General features: G+C 38.5%; 1 protein-coding gene across 3 annotated transcripts in view; it reads left to right on the top strand.

Moving 5' to 3' along the window:
- The window catches only part of AGO3 (argonaute RISC catalytic component 3), a 62,174-nt gene that overhangs the window by 7,794 nt on the left and 35,985 nt on the right, over window positions 1-18,395 (top strand). For all 3 annotated transcript variants that reach the window (XM_030538763.1, XM_030538762.1, XM_030538764.1), the window contains exons 2-3: window positions 7,888-8,059; window positions 17,511-17,631. In XM_030538763.1, coding sequence (XP_030394623.1) covers window positions 7,888-8,059; window positions 17,511-17,631 — 293 coding nt within the window. The remainder of the gene's footprint in view (window positions 1-7,887; window positions 8,060-17,510; window positions 17,632-18,395) is intronic.

Here is an 18,395-nt window from a genome sequence, read left to right as displayed (position 1 = left end):
CTTGAAATGATTTTGTTGAGTAACTTGTCAGTTTTGAAAACAGTGAATTTGAGACTTGGTAAATGCAAGTGAATAAATCAAGAACTAAATATTTTTCTTCAAATTAGTGGGTAGTTAAAATATATGCAAGTTGTTAGTGAAAATTTCTGTTAAATGCAAAATGTGATCTAGTTCACAAAACTAGAATAAGATTACTTCAGTTTACTGTCTTACAGTTAGTGGGTGGAAACACTTCAAGAACAAATTAGCTGTGTTGTTATGTATGGGCTTGTCATAGCGATTAGTATTTCCTCATAGTGTAGAGAGATACAAGACTTTATCAAGTAAAGGTAAACTGCTTGTCTTTAAGCATTTCTCATATTTTTTATTTTAAAAACGTAGTTTTTACAAGTAACTATTCTGTTGTAAATACTCTGGAGAATTTGAAAGAAATCTCCATAAATAAAGCTGATAACATAAACTTGTGCACTGCAGCGTTTACTCTAGCTTGTAGAATCCTATCCAGCACCAATGAAAATAGCATAAATATGTTTATCTGACCAGAACTTGAACCAGCACTGCTTTATCTGGATACTTTTTAAAGCAAACTTTACTTTGAGGAATGTTCAGTTAATATGGATTGTGCTACTTCAGAAATAGTCTAATGTCATCCCGAAGGGTGACAGAGTCCTGTGGCACCTTATAGATTAACAGAAGTATTGGAGCATAAGCTTTCATGGGTGAATGCGTCTGACGAAGTGGGTATTCACCCACGAAAGCTCATGCTCCAATACTTCTGTCAGTCTATAAGGTGCCACAGGACTCTTTGTCGCATTTTACAGATCCAGACGAACACGGCTCTCTGATACTTGATCCCGAAGGGTGGCTTTCAGAGAAGGAGGCAAGACACAATTTGTTTTATTGTTTAAGATTTCTAATGTTGGTAAGGAATTAGAAAGCTGAAAATAACTTCTAAAACTGGATTCCTTGTATCACTTTTACGTTTTATTTTAAATTTTCTGTAACCTAGAATGAAGTCATGTTTTTCAGTAGTGATGGGATTTTCTTTGAGTTCTACAGACTGGGTCTCTGAGCCCAAGCAGAGGCCAGGGGCCCTGTGAAAGGGAATCTTTTTTTCCTTTGGAGAGTTCTCTCCAGTGTGCATGGAACAAGCCCCAGTCTGAAGGGAGTATCTGCTAGACAAATCTGCCTTGTATTATTGAGCTGCAGTTGAATAATATTTTACCTGTTAAAAACCCTGTCTCTTCTCTTTAAAGCTGTTTGAATATCTAGTCAGGGATTTAAGGCTGTGCTTTACAGGCAGACTAAAAAAAAATAAAACTCTTCATTGTTTTTTTGCTGTACATTTTTTTATTCTCATTTTATAATTTTGAAATGTGTGGCAAATAGATAATCTTTTGCTGAAAGTCAGCTGTTACACTCCCTCTGTGCATACTCAGGTAAGAAAACTCCTAATAGGAACCAATATCTTGCCTCTTGGAAGTGTACAAATTTAATCAAATAAGATTTGGCCTATAGTTATTTCAGTCCTATATGCTAACTCTTCAGTCTTCCCTAGAAGTATTTTCAGTAAATGCCTTTAGGCTGCTGTTTCTGTACTATTTTCACCCATGATTTTACTCCAGCTATTTCTTCATTTGGTTACCTGATAGATTTCAGTTTGTTGCTCAGAAGCATAGCAGAAGAGTTTGCTGCAGTTTTTAATTATATTTCAACGAAAAGCAGCTGCCTGATGGGGGAAACATAGTTTGTTACACGATCATGTTTGTGATTTTCCTTGGTAAATCTTTAGAAGAGTATCTGTGGGGATACAGGCCTTATCCCCAAGCTCCTCGAAGCCAATGGGGGTCATTCCATTGACTTCAGTGGGCTTTGAATCATGTTCTATAAGAAATGAAATTTCTTACCCTCAACAAGAAGTGTCCATAGTTTCCAAGTTTGGTTAGAGTAGTATTAGTATAGCCACAAATGCCAGTTCAGTTATAGTTGGTTGGAATTATATTTTATTATCCAAATCAAAAGCCATATCTTTAATTCATTAGCCCAGCTTTTTAACTCTTTAAAATCAGAAGGATTTAATTTTGGTATAAGTATTGTCCTGTAACAAAATAATAATTTTAAAAAGTATTAATATTTAGAATTATCAAATGGAATTCATTTTTGACATATTTTGTTTTGTGACTCCAACCTTCTGAAGACTAGTTTTATCTTTTTCTCTTGGAAATGAGTGACGTCACTTAAATACTTACCAAACTTGGACAAATACAAATTAGCATATTTTCCCATCACTATGTATTGGATTTACACAGGCAAGTCCCATAAACACTACTGGGAATTACCAGTGTACATCCCTATCAGGTGGAGTGTGGACTCAAGATGTATTATCTACTTATTTCTAAATGTGGCAGTAGTGATTCACAGTAGGTCTTGGACTTTTCACACTTGCCAAGAACTGATTTCATATTTGTTTTGAAAGATTATTAGCCAAGATTTTTGTTACTTGCCATGACTATTTAGTAGTTTTTAAGAAAAAATGAATTATTCCAAAATTCTTAATGAGTATGTCAGTCATCATTTAGTGTGCTAGGGTGTTGTGAGCCTTAATTTGTTAATATTTGTAATATACTTTGAGACATTCAAGTAGGGGAAAATATAACTTTATTTTAAAGTGATTTATTGTTTAACAAAACATTTAAATCAACAGGAACATAAAGAATTAATTTATACTTCCTCAACCATTGCCTCTTACGGGCTATGTGCTCAGAAGCAACAAGGTCTCATATTGCTGGTCTTAATTATTTTTGTGTTTATAGTTTCATTTTCTTCCTTGGAAGTCATTCTGTGTGTGTGTGTGTATGGGGGGATGGGCAGACAGGACTCCTCCCTGTATTCTGTCACAATCATAACTTTTGTTCATAATCTTAAGATTTACTATTCCCTATTCTTCGAGTGTTTGCTCATATAGATTCCAATTAGGTGCGTGCGCGCTGAGTGCACGATTGTTGGAGAATTTTTCCCTAGCAACATGTGGTGGGTTGGCTGTGTAGCCCCTGGAATGGCACCTTCATGGCCCTGGATATATACCCCAGCTGACCCAGCGCCCCCTCAGTTCTTCTTACCACCCATGATGGTCATTGGAACTGTGGAGTGCGGCATAGCTGTCCTCCACTCCCTAGCTTTGCTTACCAGTTTTAGATAGTTGTTCTAGTTCTTGTAGTTATATAGTCAGTGTAGTGTATTAGTTTTGATATTGGGGAGTCTCACCAGGCCGAAAAGTGTAAGATTTGTAGGGCTTTCCATCGATTCCCAAACTTTTTTTTTTCCTGAGCCCCTCTTTGGAGAATCCTGTCCCATGTACACCTCCTTTTTCTAAGAAATGAGGTGGGGGGGGGTAGGGGGAGGGTGTCTGGTACCCATGGGAGCCAGCAGGTGAGAGACCACACAGACCCCCCTCTTGACCCCAGGTGTTCAGCAGGGCTCAGTCAGTTCCTCACATTTCAAACCTCTCCTTTGAACCAATTGATTCTCAATGTCTGTCCCTCTGATATCTTTCTGAATATTGTCCCCTGTCAAGCTCTGCGCTCCTGCCTCCCTCCTACAGGCTAGCCACATTTGGCTTAAGTTTTTAATGGGATTTTCAAGTACATGTTATGTAATGTATAAACATTGCATAAGGCATTTTTTAAGTGTCTGAAAAATGGAATAGTGCTTACATACCAAAGTCTGTTTTCCTTTCATTTCTTTTACAAGATTTTTAACAGCTGATTGTTTTGCCCTTGTGTAGTTTCTTTGTTTTTTTCTCATTATGATGACCCTGAGTGAATTCTGCTTTGTAATTGTGGCAGTGCTGAAATATTTTTAGAAAGAGGTTTAAAAAAACCTCAGCTGCCTTGTTTATGATTTTTGATGACGGAGAGTTAACATTAACTAGCCCTTCAAATCATACTCCTACTTCATAGTAGTAGCAGTACGTAACTCTTGTACTCTAATATTTTTGGTTCTCTTATTTATTTCCACTGGCCTTACAAAATCCTAAGGCATGAGGGTAAGTGACTCATTGATGTGATATAGGAGTGTTAGCTGTCATCCAAACACTTCATTGACTTGTTGTTTTACTGGGATTTGAATCACAAGTTAGAAGTCAATGACACAGATTTTTATAATACACAAACAAGTGTCCAAATATTTTTAAAAGCAAACTATTCTAAGCGTATGCAAATTTATTGGGACAGTGGTAGGTAGGGTTAACTGACAGCATACACATAGGAGGTTATATTTTTAAACCGACTTGTCTGATGACAACCTACGTCTCAAACACAAAAAGAAGGTAAACACAATTGGAATTTAGCGACAATTGTTTAAAATTAAGTTACACTAAATTAAGTTTGTAATTGTGCAGACCTGTGTTTATAGTCCGTTATCTGTCCTGATTCTTAATTCCTCAGTTTGTGTCAATTTGAAAGAATGTCACGTATATTCTGTACTGCTGTTCAGGAAGAATGCATAGTAGGCATGCACAATTTTCCTGAAGTGCAATATGGGATGCAACTGAATGAATGGATCTAGGGAAGGAATTTGGCAAAGTAGCAGTATTTGTTTCTTCTACTGCTCAATACTCTTTTGTAGGGGAGCTGAGGTTGGAAACCTATTTTTATAGTCGGCTCTGGATTGGATGTGCCATTTAAAGCACTCTGGATTTTAAAGTGCAGGCCAGCAGCTTGCCTAATGAAGAGTAACTGAATCTTATTAATTTGTTTTTTTGTTGTCTCCTGCAGCTGAGCATTAGGATTTTGCTAATCTGAACAAAAGAAGTAAATGTATAGGGTACCATCATTTCCTTCAGCCTTGGCCACATAGATTAAGGTATAAGTCTTATAATGTATTGCTTGGTGGCAGCAGGAGAAGGAGTCCTTGGCATAAATATTTGGTTTAACAAAACACTTTCCAGAGAGTGTGGTTGCAAGAAAACCCACCACACCATATTTTCTTGCTCTTTCTGCTTCCTTATCCTCTTTCTCAGTGCTTGACTATAGTTAAGAAATTGCATCTTCAGGTTGGCCATTTGAGGTGCACTAACTGAGTTTTGATAAATGCTCTTGCAATTTACATTTAATTTTAATCTCTGAAGATTAGCTCATAATTAAGAAGGCTAAGAAGATACTATGCTCTGGTTCTGCCAACTGCAGTAGTACTTCATACGTATCAGAACCTTCCATAAACTACGGAAAGCAGGCTCTTTGTAACTATATTTTAATAAGATATTGGGTCATTTGTATGGAAGATTTTTTTATAGAATAATGTGACCTGGATGTTTTCTAATAGGTATCTTTTGCTCTTATTTATGCCTGTGTTGCTAAAATGAATCGGGAACAGTTAATTCCAGAACTGCTCTTTCTTATTGGTAGGGCCTTACCAAATTCATGGTCCATTTTGATCAATTTCACAGTCATAGGATTTTAAAAACCATAAATTTCATGATTTCAGCTCTTTAAATCTGAAATTTCACAGTGTTGTAATTGTAGGGAACCTGACCCAAAAAGGAGTTGTGCTGGGAGGGGGGGGTTGCAAGCTTATTGTAGGGAGCGTTGTGGTACTGCTAACCTTACTTCTGCAGTGCTGCCTTCAGAGCTGGGCAACTGGAAAGTGGTGACTGCTGGCCAGGAGCTCAGCTCTGAAGGCAGAGCTGCTGCCAGCAGCAGCACAGAAGTAAGTACCACATGGTATGGTATTACTACCCTTAGTTCTGCGCCGCTGCCTTCAGAGCGGGTGTCTGGCTGCTCTCCAGCTGCCCAGCTCTTAAGGCAGTGCAGAAGCAAGGGCGGCAATATTACAGCTCCCCTAAAATAACTTTGTGACGCCTCCCCTCCCCCCGCAATTCTCTCTTTAGGTTAGGGCCCTCAATTTGAGAAACCTGGTCTCCTCTGTGAAATCTGTATAGCATAGGGTAAAAGCACACAAGACCAGATTTCACGGCCTGTGATGCATTTTTCATGACCGTGAATTTGGTAGGGCCTAGTTATTGGATTGGAGTCAAACACTGTAAACCAACCAACCTCTGCTTTGGGAGCAGTAGTTGCCAAAGCATAGTGTGTGTGAACAGTTAAAAAAGGTGCTTAATGTTTCTTGCTTTTACTTTCAGTCTTGTGCTGAGATTTCTGATTTTGTTGGCTTTGGTCTTAGATACATCTTTGTGTGTAGAACAAAGTACCTTTATAATACAAACTTTGCTTTGTAACTCTTGTTCTCCTCTGTTCCCCAGCACACAATTCCCCTCAAAGTAAAAGGAAATGACCATTTCTGGAAGATTATATGAGATTAATCAAATGGCAAATAAGACAGTTTTTCCCAGCACTTGACATTTAAACTCTTGTAAGAAAAGCAAGTGGGCAGGAACTGTACAATCTGCGTCACTGAGTAGGAGTCGAGGGGAGAGGTTTTCGCTGACTTAATTGAATGCTGCAAATCATGACATTTGTATGATGAGTAATTTTAAAAACTCCAGAGCAACTCAAAATAAGATTGGGTTTATAGTCTTTCTTGATGGGAAAGAATAATCTACAAGCAAAGATTTCCAGTCGTAATATTTGGGGATTGTCCGTTCTTAATATTAGCTGTGTGCTTGGTTCTGGGCCAGGCATATGTAGCCCAGTTCCTGTGCTGAGGATCTTAGTCTGAAAGATGGACACAGATAAGATACTTTGAAAACCTGAAGAAGTATTAACTTAGAATGCTAAATAAATTAGCCAGAGGCATACATTTCTACAGATTTAGAAAGCACCTTTCTTCTCCTATTTCACATTTTGTTGGTTTTATAAAATAATACCTACAGCTGCTTAAGTAATTTAATTTGTTTGTTTAGTAACGAAGCACACTGACATTGCTTGAAACTCTTCAGCTCCACCTCTCTTCTAGGTCGCTGAGTTTTGGCAAAAGCAGTTATCTTGCAGCTGGTGCTTTTACTGTTACTCATTCAGTTCTGCTGGCTGAAAATGGATAATCTCTGCTAGGATCATGCCCACCATATCATTGCTGCCTGCATATTTTACTGTGTAAACAAAGTACATAAGCCTTGGCCTGCATAGACCATCCTGTGATTTCTGTTGCACCTCCGTCCATTACCATTAGGATGGTCTGTAAACAAGCTTTTAAAACTTTCCATTTTAATAGTGGTTAAATGGACTTTCCACAATAATGAATGGTCAAAAGAAAATGCACACTTTTGGTGGTTTGCTAAGAAATTCCCACTTTTGGTCACAGCAGTCATAGCAGTTAAAGTTCCCCACTTCATTTTCTTTGTGGGAAGGTTAGAGGAGAGGTAGATCTGCTTGCTATCACTAGTTTGAGAGCTGATGACTTAAATAGAATAAGAGCTTTTGAGTGCTATCTCATGTTGCATGTTACTTGAGGGTAGACCTATGCTGCTGCTTGAAACCCTTTGGCTTCATCTAGGAACCTGATGGGATAATTGTATGGCCCATTTTTCACTGGTCTGGGTCTTGTGGTGCTGACTCTTGTTAAACTTTGGCCTTCTCTTGCATTATATTTCTTATCTTTTTATTCTCTTACAATTGCTTTACCTCTTCTCCACTAAGTATGAGATGATATAGATTTAGTTGGGGATTGGTCCTGCTTGCATCAGGGAGTTGGACTAGATACCTCCTGAAGTCCCTTCCAACCATAACATTCTATGATATGTTTACAGTCCTGAGAAGACTATTTACTCTTCAGATATTATTGCATCACCTCCTTTGTTGTTCTGCCCAGTGTATATATACAAATGTAAAGAGCATATGCATTTTAACTGTGCTATAATAGCACCAAGTAGTAACTTCACCACATAGCTTAACCATTGTGTTCAGCTTCTAAACTGTATTGTTTCCTTTCCAGGACCCATTGGGGCACAGCCCCTTCTTATGGTGCCCAGACGTCCCGGCTATGGCACCATGGGCAAACCTATTAAATTGCTGGCCAACTGCTTCCAAGTTGAAATCCCAAAGATTGATGTCTACCTCTATGAGGTGGATATTAAACCAGATAAGTGTCCTCGCAGGGTGAACAGGTAAGTCGATCACAGAAGCTGTAATTTAATCTAAATTATATTGAAATCTTTAAGCAACATAAGATCCTAGTGAAGTAATTAAAAGCTATAAAGTTATTTTGCAGTAGCTTATTTTAAGAGATGTCAGTGACTTCTAATCAAGATATCTTCCACTGTATACTCCCTGAAGTTTAACGAATAGGAATTTTTTCCCAAATGTCTGTTTGAGTTATTTATAATATGTTTTCCCAATGGTGTTGGGATGGGATGGTATCTTGCAGAATCAAAGTAAATAAAGTAGTTGGAATATATTGTACTGGCTAATAATATCAAAGGCAAATAGTAATTTTTTTCCAGAAATCATTGAGAATTAAATGAAATAGGCCAGCTTTCTCACACTTATTTCTCTGTGTGAAATTAACCAGGAGTAAAGGATGAAAGATTTGATCCTACATGCATGTCTTAAGCCTAATTTATTTTAAATGCAGCATTAGAGATTCACAGTAAAATATAATGCTATGATGCCATCTCTTTCAATGGAATGAGCAATGGTACAAATCCAGCTTTCTGTGTGTGTCTAAATTGCTGTTCTTATTCACCCAATTTAGTGTAGCTGAGTTATGTAGAATTCAGTCTGAACTACAGACCAATCCGCTTAACTTCAATACCCAGAAAGATAATGGAGCAAATAATTAAGTAATCAATTTACAGACATTTAGAAGATAAGATAAATGTCAGTCAGCATGGATTTGTCAAGAACAAATCCTGCCAAACGAACCTTGTGGATGGGGCGGGGGAGGGAGAAGCAGTAGATGTGGTATATCTTGACTTTAGTAAGGCTTTTGATACTGTCTCACATGACCTTGTCATAAACAAACTAGGGAACCACGACCTAGATCAGGGGTTCCCACAACAGATTTTTTTGTTGGCCTCAGAGTGCAGTCACCAACTTTTGCTGGTGGCTGCTCTAACAATTTTTCCTAAAATACCTAATTGCTTTTAGGAAAAACAAATATGCACATATACATGTCCAAATCATTGTAATGTGTTTATGTGGGATATTACAGACTCAATAATAAAAATAACGTAAAGTTGTCTCTATTCTTTACCGGACCTAAACAAAATAGAAACAAACAAGGTGCTTTGCATGTTCTTGTCTTTTTGTTGTTGTTTCTCTTGCTTTTTTGATTATTTTTTTTAAGACTTGCTGTCTAGTCTGTTTCTGTGACAAGTGATATATCTATGTTTGTTAATATCAGTTTTCATAGGAGCAGACTAGCTAGCTGGGAGGTAGTGAACAGTGATATTAACAAACATACAAATATTACTTTTCACATAACCAGACTAACTCAGCCCTGGCAAGGCTGGGGACAGAGTTAAGCCCTGGATGGGGAGGGAGGGTAGGAAGGCAGCCAGGGTCCAGAGGGGATGGGGGGGGGCCAGAGGAGGCAGCGGGTGTCTAGGGGGATGGATGGATGGGGACCTGAGGGAGGCAGAGAGTGCCTGGGGGGGTGGGAGTTTGAGCCTGTGCCCAACACCCGCCACCACATAGCTGGAGCCTGAAGACCAGCAGCTGGAGCATGTGGTCAGGGCACAGACTGTGCTGCTGGAACGCACCATCACATGGTTGGGGTCTGGGGCTGGATCCCCTCGCCAGAGCCCAAACCCTTGCCGCTGGGATGGAGCCCACCACCGTGTGGCCCATGCCCAGGGCCGGAGGAGGCAGTGGGAACCAGGGCAATGGGGAGATGGTGGTGGTGAGCGTGGGGCTTGGGCCCCAATGCTGTGAGGTCTGGGGCCCCTGGGAAGGTGGGAACTCACACTGGCTGCCCACTTCTCTGGTGTTTGTGGCTGTAGAGTGGGGCAGGGCCCAAGCCCTGCTGGTGGTCCTGGGAGAGGGGCCACTGCTTTGCCCTCTTTCCCAATCACTGGTCAGGAGGCTACAGTTGCACAAGAATCACCTGGTGGTTGCATTTGAGTAACACTGACCTAGAGGGAGCTACTATGAGGTGGATGCTGAATAGGTTGGAAAACCGTTCCTGGAGAGTAGTTATCAGTTGTTCACGGTCAAGCTGGAAGGGCATATCAAGTGGGGTCCCTCAAGGATCAGTTCTGGGTCTGGTTCTGTTCAATATCTTCTTCAGTGATTTAGATAATGGCATAGAGCGTACGCTTATAAAGTTGGTGAACAATACCAAGCTTGAAAGGGTTGCAGATTCTTTGGAGGATAGGATTAAAATTCAAAATCATCTGGACAAACTAGAGAAATGGTTTGACGTAAATAAGATGAAATTCAATAAGGACAAATGCAAAGTGCTCTACTTAGGAAGAAACAGTCAGTTGCACACATACAAAATGGGAAATGACTGCCTTGGAAGGAAAGGGATCATAATGGATCACAAGCTAGCCTCCATTTGCCAGAAGCTGGGAATGTGCGATGGGATGGATCACTTGATGATTACCTGTTCTGTTCTGCCTCTGAAGCACCTAGTATTAGCCACTGTCAGAAGACAGGATATTGGGCTAGATGGGTCTTTGATGTGTCCCAATATGGCCATTTTTATGTTCTTGCGTTATGGTCTTTCAGTCCTACAATTCTATGATTCTTCCCTGGTGTGTCTCAGGTCTTTCCTCTTTCTCTCAAACTGTAACTAATGTTCAACATGGTCTTGAATCAGCTATAGCTCACTTTTTCTTTATGTAGAAACTAAAAGACCCATAAACTGGATATAGTTAGGTTTTGACTTGATTCAGAAAGGTCAAACTGTACTGACTCTTGTCACATACATTTGGTGTACATCACAACCTGAGTTTGTTCATCTTCTGTAAGAAGACTATCCTAAAATATTGAATTATAAATATAAAACTCTTATCTCATTCTGTAGTTGCAGTCTATAAAGATGAGTCCTGTTGCTTGGTCACTGCTGACTTAATATCAGACTTTATAGAGTCAAATTTGAAACAAGGAATGTGGTAAATTATTCCATGTAATCTGCATGTCAAGCATACAGTTTAATATTACCCTGCATCCTTCCGAAAACTCATTTGTGTGCTTTGTGCAGGTTGTATGTGTTATAGGTGAAGCTGGCAGCAATGTCTATAGTTGAGAGTCTAACTTTCCATTTATAAGACTCATCTTCAGTTGCTTATAACTTGCCAAACTCTAGGGCTGAAATTTTCCATGCCAAATGTCTGCCCCAAGCTGAATATATATATTTTTTTAATTTTCAGTTCTTTCTAAAATGAGATCTGGCCAAAAAAAAAATCTGTATGTTAAATTCTTACTTTTTGAGATAATGATACCTAAATACCCTTTGAAGAAGGTACTTGACATTTGACAAGGAGGGCACTCTGGGCTCAGAGGAGTTGGCTTTTGCTGTGCATATAAAAATATACCCAAATTAGGCTGTTACAGGTTTCCCAGAAATTGACACTTGAATATGCTCTGAGGTTTGTTAGAATCTCTAGCATCTAAGTTATCTGAAGAGTCCGTATGCACTGAACATAGAGTAGGTGAGAATTGCAGAAGCTGAACAGGACTTCCTCTGCAATTATTCTCCTAGGTGCTGGGGGCTGCTGTGGTACCAGGCATTGTAACTGAAAGCATGAGACTGTCTCCTGTGCTCAGTGTTCCCCTTGCTAGAACTCAGGCAGTGTGAAAAAAGGAGGAAATAGCCTGGCTGGAATTCAGGGGGATAAAAACCGGTGGGAGGCCAGGACAAGCTGCAGGATAACATGCTAGGGGATATTGGTATAGAAGGATCTAACCACTCTTCTTTAGAGCCTGGAATTGAATCCAGGATTTCTGAGCATCTGTTCATACTCTGTCAAGCAAATTATGAAACCCATTAACAAAATGTCTCACCCTCCCTCTAGTGGCTGGTCCACACAGGAAATAAAAGCCTACTACTGCTATTAGTTATTTCATTATCTTAAGTGGTAGAGATCTTTGCTGTGTATCTAAAGGTTTCAACCCTGCTGATGACCTATATGATAGTCAATATGGGTCCACTTGATGGAATTTTTTCACTTCTGTAAAGTAGGAAACATTTTAAAAAAAAAAAGTTAAATTTGCTAAGGCTGCAGAGGAAAGCAGGCAGTAGTTGAGTGCCAGAACCAAGGCTGCGTGTACAGCCTAACACATCTCAGTTGAGTGCTTGACTCTTGTAGCCTGGAAGTACTTTTAATGTAATTTGTTGTAAGCAATATTTAATTTGTATCTTGTCCTTAATATCACGAGTTTTAGAGCAAAATACATCTCTACAGTTCAGAAGGAAATAGATTGGTCCAAAATGTGCCAATAGAAAAGATGAATCATTTTATTATAATTTGTAAGGAAGATGCATAATTTCATATTTTCTGTCTGCTTCCTCTGAATTGAATAGTTTTGATGGAAAGAGAGTGAGACTGCGTAAGAGTCTCATGCAGTGCGTTTTGCCAGTTGGCAGGAAGGGTGGTTTCCATAATAATGAAGTAAAAGACCAATTTCTGCAGCCCTGACCTACATAATTTAAAAAAAAAGAAAAGAAAAAATCCTCTTCCCTCATGACTTCCTTGAGATTCAATGTTGTTTTTCATGTATCTACTGTAGATAACTTGTTGATTCTGCAATTCTACCCTTCTTCCTGCTTTTGATCTGAGGTTCTGATAATCCTAATTGTCGGTATGTTTCAGATGAATATTTTTCAGCTTTGCAGTGTTGTTGTAGCCATATTGGTCCCAGGATCTGAGTGTGACAAGTTGGGTGAGATAATATAGTCTATTGGACCAACTTCTGTTGGTGAAAGAGAGAAGCTTTTGAGCTCCATAGAGCTCTTAGGAGCGCTCTGCGGATCATGAAAGCTTTTTAACCAACAGAAGTTAGTCCAATAGATTATATTATCTCACCCACCTTGTCTTTCCAGTATTTTTCAGCTGATGGTTAAGTGCTGCAGTTATGGCACCCTATAAATACTAAAGATAGATTTGTCTGTCAATACGTCTGTTAGTCTATAAGGTGCCACAGAACTCTTTGCTGCTTTTACATATCCAGACTAACACGGCTACCCCTCTGATACTTATCGGTGATATACTATCTATCGTTCAGGTTTATAATGGAAGCACCAACACTTGGCAATTGGTTTGATGTGTAAGTTTACTCTTGTGATTTACTGGTTATTGGCATATAGCTTCATCAAATGAACAGTGTGATAGAATGCTAATCTTCAAGATGGAGGAGAAATATTAACTACTCTGGGCTGACTTTGTCTTAGGTTGATTTCAGATGGCTTCATAGGATTCTGTTAGTGCTTTGTGAGGTGGTAGGTCTGGACACCAGTAACTGCCACTTTGCTAAAAGCTGTAAACAAGGGCTTCTGCAGTTCAAACTAACAGAGTTCCTTATTATTTATTGCACTGATCTGGAGGAAAGTACCCAACAAAACACTAACTGTTGGGAAGCTTTTCTTTCAATTGCTGCAGTATAAGTGCTGAAGTCTCTTGAGAGAACCATGTCAAAGAGTGCAAAAGCTAACAGTGTGGTGTCTAGTTAATGATCTCATTTAAAAGGTGGGAAATTCTACAGAAGTCTGAGTATCACACATGACTTGAAATAAATGATTGGGGAGTAATATCAAAGTAGAGCACTTCCAACAACCAGGAGCCCACCACCTTTCATATTCCCATTTACTTTTTTAGTGTGGTCTCATTTATTAAAGTATGTTTTCAATGCTGTAGGTAAGGGTTTGTGAGAATTTAAATTAATCTTTTATTGGTTATGCACTATACTTAGGTGCTATGAGTTTTTAAAGTAGTCTCAGGCTATGATAGAGAGAGTTTGTCAGAATATTTGATTTGGCTGTTTAACATATGTCTTTGACGATAGGTATAGCTGATAGACACTTCCGATAATAAGACCTTGTTTTCAGTTGCTTGTAACTTTGCTAAGCTTTGGCAAATTCAGGGTGAAATCTTTCATACTGTGTGCCTCCCTTGAGTAAATTTTTGGAAAATTTTGGCCAAAATATTTTATTCAGTTGCCTTATGCTAAAAACAATGTAGGGGCCTTTTCTTTGAAATGCTCTAGCTTTGGGGTAGGGATTTGAAATTTGCCAGGGGGATAGCTTTTGTGTCAGGAATTTACCTTTTGCTGTCTTCGTAAAAATCCACTCAAATTTGGCCTTTGAAAATCACTGTTTGCACATTCTCAGTAGAGACAGCTAAAATCTTCAAAGGTTATCCTCACTGAGCATACTCAAGCCTCTCATAGCTTCTAGTATCAGAGGGTAGCCGTGTTAGTCTGGATCTGTAAAAGCAGCAAAGAATCCTGTGGCACCTTATAGACTAACAGACGTTTTGGAGCATGAGCTTTCGTGGGTGAATACCCACTTCCTCAGATGCATCTGAGGAAGTGGGTATTCACCCACGAAAGCTCATGCTCCAAAACGTCTGTTAGTCTATAAGGTGCCACAGGATTCTTTGCTGCTTTTATAGCTTCTAGTGTTGACAAGACTCCACCTACCATCCCCACATGGCTACTGCAGCACATGCCTGTGGAGGCTCAGAAGAACTTCACCTGTAATGGCTACTCCTAGCAGCTTTGGGCCGGGCACCAGAACTGAGAGTATAGAACTGTAACACTCTCCTCTCTGCTTCCACTGATTCTCCCACTGCTGGCACCCAGGCAGTATGAAGGAGGAAGCCATTAGATTAGATTGCAGATGGAACAAAAGCTGAATGGGGATGAGAGAGAGAAGTAGATTGGGATAGTGTCTGATGAGACTGGAATTTGGGGGTGGGAGGAGAAACTGAGAATTGGAGGAGGGAGAGTGGATCCTGTTGGACAAGGGGTCCTGTGGAAAATATAGTATAGGATCATGTTATTAAAGACTGTCATTCATGTGCACAAGGGGGCTGAATTAAGATTGCAAAGACAATCTTAATTCTGGCATTTCCTAATGTTTGAGTTTGCAACCTTAATGCTCTTTTAATGCTGTTTTTTGTGTTTAATAGTAAATCAGAGTTTGGGGGAGGATCATGAATAGTTGATACTATGGACTAAATTTTTATGTGTTTATATTTTTGATATCTGATATTTATAGACTCTATTCTTGGTGAAGTTGGAATAGTTCAGATGTTTGCCACTCATGATTTCTGAATTATCACTAAAACTAAGCTACAACTGGTTAGTCAACATTTTATAAACTTTTAAATATCAATATAAGTGTTTGCTGCTTTACATGTTAAAATACATTCCCCCTGTTCCAGGCAATTTTCTGGGTACCTCTAGCATTTTATGAAGGTCTCAGTCACTATGTATGGATTGAGCAGTGGTAAATTTTAGAGTGTTTGTAAAATGTTTTAAGGAGCGATTTGAAGGCAAGGAGACTGCTTGGCTAACAAGAAGGGGATAATTTTAAGAGTCACTGTAGTAAAAGTTGCAAACACAAGTAGAGAAATAGTAATGCCGTGTATTGAGTTCAGCTCCACAAACCTGTATTGGTTGATATACACTTGCATCCAGCCCATGTTTTCTTATGGCTTAAATAATAAAATACCAGTTTAATTTTTATTAAGCTCTTACTTTACAGGAGCTCTGTAAAGCTCATGTCCCTAAAATATTTTTATGTGGTCACATCATTTAAATGTTTCCTTGAAATGCTGTTGTACTCTGAAATATTATTTTTAAGTGGGTATTGAATGGGTTTCTTTTTTTATATATGATTTCCATCTATCTGCAAATAAATAGATGTTATTGGCGGGGCCTTCAAACCCTCCTTGTTGTCTGAAAATCAAGTTAATCCATTAGCCATAACTTGGCTTAACTAATGCATTAAAAGTGTAATTAAGGTGCAGTTTGAGGTCCATCTCTGTACACCTGCATGAAGTTTCTCCATTTGAAATCTAATTAAAAATTCTGCTGGAGTGTGGGTCCGTAGAAAAAACATCTCACTTTCCTTTAGCTGTATTGGCTCTTTATTACATTCTGTATGACTGATGCACTGATTTTGTCAATAAAATGAGCATATGTGACTCCAGTACATACAAGCAGCAACTCTGAGTATTAAGATAACTTTTGTAGTCAAAGCAGACTATAATCATTTTTGAAAGACTAAAGAAGTTTTATATTTAAATTGCGTGATCAAATTAAATACTAACAGTGACTGTGATTCCTGCTGCAAATGGCAGCATGAAATCTGGTATCTTTGTTGAAATCCTATATGTGCTTAGTAGATTTGTTGATAATAGGTTACATTAAACTTGCTGTCTTTTTAAAAATGTCACCGCCTGTGTGTATGTGTAAAAAATATATATAAACATTTTAATTTTATTTCTTGGCCTTGGAAAAATTGTTGTTTTGGGAAATTTAACAGCTGTTACTAATTTTTGCTTAAAAAGGGAAGCAAAGTGTTGCGGTCATTTATGGAAATACTTTGGATTAACATTATGCCTTCAGGAAGGGTCATATAAGTAAACTTTTCTGTTTGGGAACCAAAAATGTAAATTAAGTATTTTCTCCCACTGTCTATTGTAATTGAAGAATGGGAACACTTAGTATGCTATAACTAACAAAAATCCTGATTCTTAGCAGAGTAAGGAGGATCTGCAAAGCCATTGAGAAGATAAGTTGGTTTTAGTTTTTTGCCGTTTTTGTTTTTTTGGTAACATTTGATGCCAGCTCTAGTCAGATGGATTGCAAAATAGGGAAGTTCCTGGACTTCTTAAGTACCTACCTGAATCTATTACAATTTGTGTGAAGGATTAAAAGAGTGTGGAAATTCCATGGTGGCGGCTTTCTTATCGTATTCAGTGGATGTATTAGGTTATTGTATTTTTTATTTATTAATCTTAACTGCTATTAAAGTCAGAATAAACCATAACCCTACTCAATTTTTATTACTTGTAATCTTGGCTTTGGGTGGGATTAAAATGTAGAGATTCAAAAACATTTAAGCATTTTAAGAAGGCCAACATTCTTGGGTATTTTTAATACTGAAGCAGCCTGGACAAGACAGTAACCAACTCCTTTTTGCAGATTGATGTATAGATTAAAACATTTTTGGATGAACTAAAACAGTCAAAATTGTATTGTTTCCATGAGTGAGCATAACCACCGGTTGTAAGGTTAAGCATGTACATTTTCCATAGTTCCAGTTTGTGTGCTTGGAGGTGTAAGCTGCTTCTGATGTGTCTGTAGCATAGTGAGGCATCAGTCCTGTTTGAGGCTTTGGGGTATTATGGCAGTACAAATAAATGATTCATAAGCAACTATAGTGCTGGTGGTATTGCATATTATTCAGTATTTTGTCTGAATTTCTTGAACTGCTTTATGGAATATCAGGTGTGCATCAGTTAATTTTCTCTAATTTAGTGTACTGAAAACTGCTTGAAAAAAGTGTGAAAGATATGAAGGCAGTTGTTCGCAGTGATGCAATCTTTCATGACTATTTAATTGTAGATATTTCTGTTGTCTTACAACTTTGCCTCCTTTTAGGGAGGTGGTGGACTCCATGGTGCAGCATTTTAAAGTGACAATATTTGGGGACCGTAGACCAGTTTATGATGGGAAGAGAAGCCTTTATACTGCCAATCCACTCCCTGTAGCAACCACTGGGGTAAGACATAGTGGTACTTTTCCGTTGTTACACACGGCTTGTCAGAAAAGCAAGAATATCTTTCTAAAAATGTTAGCTTCAGAAATATTGAAAATACCCTAGTGTATCTGAAATGCAATAAGAACCTCCCTAATATACACCTTGATGATCCATAAACCCCATAATATACAGAAAATAAGTCTTTACCATCTTCTCATTAAATATTTAATAGTATTCAATATTTTTCTATACTGAGATCTCATATTAAATACTCAGTTTTACAACATATACTATATAGTATAGTAGTTCTCAAACTTTAGCAACCCAAGGACCCCCATTTGTATTTAAAATATTTGTTGGGCCCTCAAGTCCCCTGTTCAGCCCCAGGCCCCACCCCCACGTCCTCCAAGACCCACTCCTATGCCATCTCTTCCTGCCCCTGCTCCACCCCTCCTGCTCCTCTTCCCCACCAATATACCCAGATGTACACACACTCTTTTCCCAACCTATGTATTATATAATTTTTTTAACATTAGCTTTAATAAATTAAAAAAAAATATTAGTAGCAGTATTATTAAACAGTCACAAATAGGCTTTCAAGTTAAAATTTTTTCAAGATAATGAGTTCGCACTTTGTGGCTAGACTGCTAATACATGAACATATGGATCACATAATTAAGGTGACGTATGCAGCTTGTTGCATCCAGTTTCCTGGGTTTATCCTCTCTCAGCCTAGTCCAAACCTTGGCTTATAATAATTATTTAATCTGTTTAATCAGTGTGTT

This window comes from Gopherus evgoodei, chromosome 20, assembly GCF_007399415.2.
Source record: "Gopherus evgoodei ecotype Sinaloan lineage chromosome 20, rGopEvg1_v1.p, whole genome shotgun sequence".
Classification (NCBI taxonomy): domain Eukaryota; kingdom Metazoa; phylum Chordata; order Testudines; family Testudinidae; genus Gopherus; species Gopherus evgoodei.
Note: the sequence above shows the minus strand (reverse complement) of the source record. Positions and strands in the feature narration are given on the sequence as shown.